At 52.0% G+C, this 8,570-nt stretch overlaps 1 protein-coding gene across 1 annotated transcript in view; it reads right to left on the bottom strand.

The window, feature by feature from the left end:
• Positions 1 to 2,876, bottom strand: part of LOC103595375 (ras-related protein Rab-12-like) — an 18,243-nt gene extending 15,367 nt beyond the window's left edge. The window contains 2 exon segments of the mRNA XM_008578758.1: positions 2,421 to 2,524; positions 2,660 to 2,876. Of these exon segments, the coding sequence (XP_008576980.1) occupies positions 2,421 to 2,524; positions 2,660 to 2,876 (321 nt within the window).
• Between the last annotated feature and the right edge of the window lie 5,694 nt (positions 2,877 to 8,570).

Here is an 8,570-nt window from a genome sequence, read left to right as displayed (position 1 = left end):
TGTCAACATCAGTTTTGAAGGGGACACACAGTCAAACCACAGCAACTGTGTATTTGTGGGTTTATTTCTGGGCTTTTTTCCACTGGTGTTCATGTCTGTTTTTATGCCAGCACCATGCTGTTCTGATCACTGAAGCTTTGTAAGATAGTTGGAACCCAGGGAGTGTGGAGCCGTCTGTTCTTCTTTCTCAAGATTGCTTTAGCTATTTGAGGTCTTATGTGATCCCCTATGAATTTTAAGGTTGTTTCTCCTGTTTCTGTGGAAAACATCACCAGAATTTTGATAGGGATCGCATTAAGTCCATAGGTCACTTTGGCAGTATGGACTGTTTTTCTTTTTTTAGAGTATTATTTTCAACTTCTTTTGAGAAGGTAATACATGTAGATGTTATAAAAGTCAAAAGGTAAGAAAAGACATTCAGTGAAAACGGAGTCACCCTCGCACCCCCCACCTACCCACTCTTCTCTCTGAGGACCTGCCATTGCCCGTTTCTGGGGCCTCTGCAGAGTCTGAGCACACAGAACCACACACCCCACGTGGGTATGTGTGGGCTTCTGTTTTAGTACAAACAGTAGCCGCCACCTCTTGCCTCGGCACCCTGATGTATAGATCTTCCCACGACAGAGCAAGAGAGATCGCCCATTCTTCTTAGCAGCTGCACAGGATTCTGTTCTAAATAAGACTGTACCTTGATGGGTGGAATGCGTCCCTGCGGATGAACACTTAGGTGTTTCCTGGACTTTGTCGTTTGTCACCATGACCCTGCAGTGACTTCCCTCATGTGGGAGCATGTGGGAACCTTTCACAGGAAGTGTACTGCCAATTGGTGGCAGCTTAAGCTACTGGAACAGGGAGAGCCCCCCCCTCGGAGTGGCACCCTTCTGGCCACCGGCCACTCCAGCAGGGTCTGTCTCCCCATACCCCAGGGCGAATGACAGACAGCCGTGTTCAAGAGCAGGCATCGCGGGCCCTTGCCAAGTGGCTCCGTTCCGGCTCACATTGTCCTCTCTGCTCCCCAGGGGAGAGTTTATTAATACCAAGCTGCAGTTAGCTGGGGGTGCGGGCACTGCAACCCGGGAAGTCTGGCTGCAGACAGGTGCAAACCACCCTGCATCTGCCTTCCCATTACCAAACTTTTTGGTCTTTGCTAGCCTGATATACTTTTAAAACTTAGTCTCTCATTGTGGTTTCTAAAAAAATCATTTAATCCATATATACCTCTGTTTGTATCTCTAAAAGGTAAGGACTTTTGTATAACCACAATACCATTATCACACTATTAAAAATTAACAAGAGGGTTCCTGTCCCAGGGAAGACGGATCAGCCAGACCCACCCTGCCTCTCCTGGGGACTGCAGCTGCAAAACCTGACAGCAGGCGCAGGGCAGACACCTGAGGCTCCGGGAAGCAAACAGCAGCAGGTGGATGAGGAAAGACCAGAACCCAAAGCACCCCTGACCTGGCGTTGCTTCTTCCCTGGTATCTCGCCGTCGGGACAATCTGTGACAAGATATAGACAAGCTGATTCTAAAATGTCTGGAAAAACAAAGAAACCAGGACAGTCTAAACCATTCTGAAAAGGAAGACTAAAGTTGAAGGTGTCACAGCCCCCAATTTTAAGGCTCACTATAAGCAGGGTAGTATTTATTGGCAAAGGGATGTACACATAGGTCATTTGAACTATAGAATCCAGAACAGAACAACACAAATTCACTACCTGATCTCTGACAAAGGTGCGAAATCAAGTCAACAGAGGGAGGACCGTCCGTCCAACAAAGAGCGTCGAAACAATCGGACATTCATACACAGAAAAAAAGGGAGGGTCTCAACTTCAACCACATGCCTTATACAAAAGTTAATACGAAATGAGTCTTAGGTCTAAATGTAAACTATAACTCTACAAAATTTTTAGATGAAAACCTAAACTCCTCGTAGCCTGGGAAAAGAACTCTTAGACATAAAACCAAAGGCACAATCTGTAAAAGAAAAACAATGTTAAAACTATAAAACTCTTAGAAGACACAAGGGGAAATCTTTATGACCTTGGATTTGGTGATGGTTTTTAAATATGACATTAAAAACACAAGCAACAACAGCAACAAAAAGTAGGTGAGTTGGACTTCATCAAAAGGTATAACTTCTTGAAAATGCTTGTTTTTTCCCCCACAGTCTGTGCAGCTTTTAAGTCTACACAGTCTGGCACCCAGAGAGTGACCTGTGCATTGTCCCGGCAGCAAGGAGGACAGGGCCAAGTAGAGGGAGGCTCGCCGAGCGTAGGGCAGGAAGGGCGCTGCCCGGCTGCCTGGCCCGTCCACCTGTCCCCACGGGGAAGGTGGAAACCCAAGACCACCCTGTGTGGCCGGCCTGGCTCAGGAAGACCCACGGGAAGCCAGGGCCTGGGCTTGGTTAGAAAGTCCAGACCTGTACGGTGCTGTCCACAGCCCCGGAGAAGAGCCAGCCCCGGGACATGGCCTGCATGGTCACACTGTCCTGGTAGCACAGCAGGGTCTGTGTGCAGATCATGTCTTGGGGGGGAGGGGCAGCTGGGGTCGTTGGGGCACCACATGGGGCTCTAGTCACAGCTGCCCTTGTGGTCCTTCTGGGCACTGAGCTTGATGAAAAGGGACACCCTCAGGGCCCCTGCCACCTGACAGCAGTGCCTGCTGTGGACGAAGACTTCCCGATCTGCTTGGCCACCATGATGCTGTTCACCAGCACCGTCAGCTTGGCTTTGTCCACAGGACACTCCTCCAGCTTCAAGGCGTGTCTTCTGCAGAATGTGTGCCCGCATATGGTGCCCACGGGGGCCTTGAGCTGCAGCAGGCTGGCAGCACGGCCTCCGTGCGGATGACAGGCAAGTGTGCAGGAGAAGGGCATCCTGCGGTGCCGTCTGCATGTGCTGGTCCCACCAGAGGAGGAAACTGAAGCACAGAGAGGCCGAGGTCCCTCAACTGGTGTGTGGTAGGGCCTGGATTGCATCCTGGGGGTCTGGGTCTCCCATCCCTTCCCGGCATAGCCAGCACCAGGAAATAGGCCCAGCCTTTCCAGCCTCCTCCAAGGAAGGTGCCAGGACGCCCAGGCAGGTCAGTGTCCACACAGGAGCCAGAGACAGCCACCGCACGGGCCATACAGGAGGCAGGCTCTGGGACAGGAGGCTCGCCCCCTCAACCAGAGGCCCCTAGAGTGGCCGTTCAGACGTCACAACAATCAGCCCGAAAGGTCTGGGTTTAAGATCTGGGCTTTGACTGGCTGCCTGGTGACTGGGCCTCAGTTTCCCCATCTTTAGTGATGGTGGCAGGTCCAATGATCACTTCCATTGTGGTCCTGGGGTGATGTCTGGGTTGGGAAGGTTGGCAGCCTCCTGGAGAAGTTGTAGCGGGCGCTCTTGCCCGAGCTCATGCTCTGGAGAGGAGGCTGGGGTCCTCGGGCAGCAATTCCTGCTCATGGCCATCAGCGCCTCCCACTTCATAGTGCCCCCTCAGCCACAGACACGCAAGCCGGAAGCACTGCAGCCCCTGTGCGCCTGGGACCTGTCAACCGTGAAAGTGTTGAAAGAAAAAAAAATTTTAACTTTTGCACATTGGACATGATCAAGAGAGAACCCACAGAATGGGAGAAAATATTTGCAAATCACATATCTGATAAAGGTTTAATATCCAGAATATAGTGACTTCATCAAGATGGCAGAATAGGGGGCCGGCCCGGTGGCGCACTGGATAAGTGTGCCGCTTGGGAAGCGCGGCGGCGCTCCCGCCCGAGGGTTCGGATCCCACATGCAGACCGGTTCCCGCTCACTGGCTGAGCGAGGCGCAGGAGCAGCATCGAGGGTTGCAATCCCGTTGCCGGTCCCCGGTCCGGTACGGGGGCAACACTGAGGGTTGCGATCCGTTGCCGGACACGGAAAAAGATAAAAGACAAAAAAAAAAAAAGATGGCAGAATAGGTGGTCCCCAGTGTCACTCTCTCCCACAAATCAACCAATTTACAACTATGGAAAAGCAATGACAGCCAAGCTGAGGCCGCTAGAGCTCAGGGGAAGAGGAGGAGAGACCTACGGAGTTCACGAAGGTGGGAGAAGCCACGATGAGAGAAAGAAAAAACTGCTCTGAACATTTTGAATTCCGGCTGCTTCCAGGCTGGAGCTGCTGAGCGCATGGAGCAGGAGCTGGCAAAAACAGCAGCTGTGCCCTTCAGATGAAGTTGCCTGGAGGCTGCAGGGGAGAAAAGAGCCATGGTGGTCCTCAGGCCAGCAATACCACTAATAGGGTTCCCGTGGACCCACATAGGACCAAGGAGCCGCAACAACTGAAAGAAAGGAACCACTCAGCGGTCAGTGAGTCATTGTAAGGGACCGGAGCATGGCCTGTCCCATGGGAAGTGTTTGGAGCACGGGTGGTGGGGGAGACAGGGCTACTGAGGGAACACTGGGACACAGCAAGGTCAGCCAATCTGCCCAACCCCAATCAGTACAGGACCGACCACTCAGAGGAGACTGGTCAGGAACATAGAATTGCATGGGGTGCAGTTTGATGAAAAGACTCAGGCCCAGACCAGAGTTTCTACACAACCCAGGTGCACAGATTTCACTAGATCCGGAAGTACCAATAAAGTCAACCATTAAATCTGAACTGCACAAAAAGCCTTCCATATGGAATCAGCAGCAAAGCAGCAATTTAGCTCAATGACAGAGCTCAAGTGCTGGACCCCACAGGATGTTCCTCCATTTTAGAAGTAAGCAAAGGACAAAAAATTAGTTCCAGTGCAGAGTTTAAGTGGTGGGAACAGCAAATAATCCAACACAGAACTGAAAGAAAAAACAAAATACCTGAAACCAGAGACAAAGTTTGATATTAACTAGTAAAGGTCTTATTTCACCAAAGAACACCTATAACACCTAGAAGGACTGGAAGTCCCCTGGGCTACCAAGCCAGAAAGTGGGGAGAGCCGGGGGCCTCAGCAATGCCCTGACACCCACAACCAGTCCTGAGGGTAGGGGAGGAAGGCCTTGGCCCACCCCCCTAACACGCACAACCACCCCAGTGATAACCACCGAGCCACTTCAGGAAGCACCCTGGGCTCTCCCAAGCCAGGGTGGTGGGGGCCGAGTGCCTCAGCCATGTCCCCCTGACACCCACAACCAGCCCAGTAGTAACCACTGAGCTGGGGTGGTGGGAGGCCTTGGGCACCTGCAGCCGGCCCAGTGACTACCACTGAGCCCCTGCAGGAAGTGCCCTGGGTTCTCCTGAGCTGGGGCAGTGGGGGGCCGAGGGCCTGGACCATGCCCCCCTGACATGTCCAACCAGCCCAGCTACGACCACCAAGCTGCAGCAAGAAGGGCCCCGGGTTCCTAAGCTGGGATGGTGGGGTGTGAGGGCTTTTGCCACACATCCCCAATATCTGTACCCAGCCTGGCATTGACCAAGGCACTGCTGAAAGCCCCCAGTACCCCCTGTGGGAATGAGGGGGTGCCACAGGCCTTGACCCCACCCCAACTCCTTCCTCCTTCTTCCATCCCATTTCCCTCCCCCTTCCCCTCTCCCCACCTCCCAGCTGCTCCACAATAACATCCTAGAATGTAAAAAATAATATTAATAAAATTATATTTTATTTTAAAAAAATCCAGAATATATAAAGAACTCCTACAACTCAGCCACAAAGAAATAAACACCTTATTGAAAAATGAGCAAAGGAATTGAGTAAACATTTCTCCAAAGACACACAAATGGCCAATAAGCACATGAGAAGATGCTCAACATCACTAATCATTAGGGAAATGCAAATCAAAACCCCAAGGAGATAGCACCTCATGCCCATTAGGACGGCAGCTATCAAAGACACATGAATAACAAGCACAGGTGAGGACGTGGAAGACTTGGAACGCTTGTGTGCTGCTGGTGGGACTGTAAAATGGTGCAGCCGCTGTGGGACACAGCACAGCAGCTCCTCAAAAACTTAAAGTAGAACCCCGAATGGTCCAGCAATGCCACGCCTGGGTGTATACCTGCAGGAACTGAAGCCGCTATCTCAAAGAGACGTCTGCAGCCCCACGTCCATCGCAGCAGCACCTGCATATCCAGCAGGTGGAGGCAGCGCCAGCATCCACTGACCGACAGACGGATAAACAAAACGTGGTGTGTCCATACAGTGGGGCACTATTCAGCTTTAGAAAGGAAGAAAATTCTGACACATGCCACAACATGGCTAGAACTTAGGGACATTTTGCCAAGTGAAATAAACCCATCACTAAAAGACAAGTTCTGTGTGGTTCCACTCATACGGGGTCCCTAACAGGGGTCCAACAGACACATCTTGGGAGGGTCAGAGAAGTGTACTCCTTCTAGGGGAGACAGTCGGCAGTGGGTGCGGGGTGGCCACCTGGAACCCCCTCCCCAGATAGAACCCAGGAGAGGGTGCAGGGACTACACTTTCTTTGGGCTCCACTTTCCTGGGCAGGGTGCCTTCTCCAGTCCCAAAGGGGGATCCCCAGGTCCCACGGACCCTGAACTAAGCAGGGAGTAGAGTGGCTGAGCCCACCCCTAGGGGCTCCCAGTTACACAGTGGGTGCCCATCGACCTTGGCCATGAAGCCCAGTGAATCAAGGGGAAGTGAGCCGAGGACAGCAGAAGAAGGGCCTGTTTGGGGAGATGACTCTGACAATGGGTGTCACAGGGCCCCAGGGCTGTCCCTGGGACAGTCGGCTGCTGTGGGCCCTCAGGGAGGCTGCCCACCATGAGGAGGTCTTCCTGTCTGCCGTCACCCGCAGGGAGCCTCCTGGGGCAGAGGTCATGCTGGGTCCTCTTACCAGCCCTGACCCGGGCTCAGCTCAGGCCCCTTGGGGTCTCGTCCAATCACCAGACTTTGATCCACCTCTCCACCAACTCACTTTGTGCAGGGCAAGTATTCTCTCTCTGGGCCTCAGTTTCTCCCCTGTCTTCCTTCAAGTTGTGAGTGCAAACTGTCCCTAAGCCAGGGACAGCCTGGGGGTTCCTCTGGGACTGGAGAGGTCAGAGGAGAAACTGCTTTCTCTTCTGAGCCAAAGTACAGTGTTTCCCCAGCAGATTCGAGTCCAAACCCCAGCAGGCCTCACCTCCTGGCTTCGGGCAGCCTTTGGGAATACGAAGGAATGCCACGGGAACACGCTTGGGATAATATTAGTGAAAAACTGGGTTTCAGAACCACATGCAGATTCGAGTCCAAACCCCAGCAGGCCTCACCTCCTGGCTTCGGGCAGCCTTTGGGAATACAAAGGAATGCCACGGGAACACGCTTGGGATAATATTAGTGAAAAACTGGGTTTCAGAACCACATATAAAAGAGAATAAAAGTGCAAACTCTTTTGAGCTGAGAGAAGGAGGCCAAAATACTCAGCCCTTATCTCTACGCAGGGATTATGGATTTTTAAAGCTGCTTTTTATGTTTTTCTAATTTTCCCGGTGTACTTGAGTACCCCCATGAACTGTTATATTCACAAAAGTATGTTGTGTTTGGCTGCTGGCTGTGACTTTGAAATCTCAGAACAGTGCCGAGTGTTTCAAAACAACGCATTTGTGCAAAAAGAAGAAACAAATTGGAGAAAAAGAATGCCTGACAAAGGGAAAAAGTAAATGTCCCCACAGGGGGACAGGGGCCCACTGGCTGTCTGTCTCCACTGGTGTCTATGGAGGGCTGTGGCCCCGGGCCCGCTGCCTGCCATCTCTGCTCCCTGTCCCACTTGAGCTGCAGGTTGGAGGGCCCCTGGTCACCCTTGGGAGGTGTATTACTCTGTTTTTGTTGCGTATAACAAAATACTTGGAATTGGATGATTTATAAGAAAACAAAATTTATTGCTTACAGTTTCTGGGGCAGGGAAGTCCCAAGTCCATCTGGTGGTGGAGACAGTGACCCAGGGGCCTCACATTGTAAGATGGTGGAAGCAGAGACAGCACAGAGAGAGAGAGACAGACTCTCCTCTTCTTTTAAAACTCAGAACAACACCCCGACCACCATTTTTAATCCGTTCACCACTGCAGGGTCCTACAACCCAACCACCTCTTCAAGGCTCCTCCTTTCTATTATTACCATCATAGGACCTCCCACCCGCTTAGTGGGGCTAAGTTTCTAATACATAAAACTTGGGGGATACAATTCAAGCTGCAGTGAGTTCTGGGGGGCATAACTCAACCCACTGCAGGTGGTGAGCCCTGGGCCCCCAGGCTCAGCCTTGCTGGGTCCTCACACTTCCCCTGTGGCATCCCACGGTGGAAAAGCGGATCACTGCAGACGAAGCTGTTCAGAGACGTCGAGCTGGGTTGCAAATGGCGCCTCTGGGGAGCCAGCCCCAGGGAACAGCTGTCTTTCATTAGAAATCACAGAGAACTACTGGACTCTTTAAATCACGGACATACAAAATTTGGGCTAAAATGCACCACAAAGGGGTGAGATTTACAGTAGCAGGTGTCAATCCATGTAGTAAAGTCGAGTCATTAGAACCTGAGGATTTGATGGGCCGGCCCGGTGGCGCACTGCTACAGTGCACCGCTTAGGAGCGCGGTGGCGCTCCCGCCGAGGGTTCGGATCCCACATACAGACCGGT

The sequence above is a fragment of the Galeopterus variegatus genome, unplaced genomic scaffold (genome assembly GCF_000696425.1).
Source record: "Galeopterus variegatus unplaced genomic scaffold, G_variegatus-3.0.2 Scaffold1752, whole genome shotgun sequence".
Taxonomy (NCBI): Eukaryota; Metazoa; Chordata; class Mammalia; order Dermoptera; family Cynocephalidae; genus Galeopterus; species Galeopterus variegatus.
This window is presented reverse-complemented; position numbering and strand designations above follow the sequence as displayed.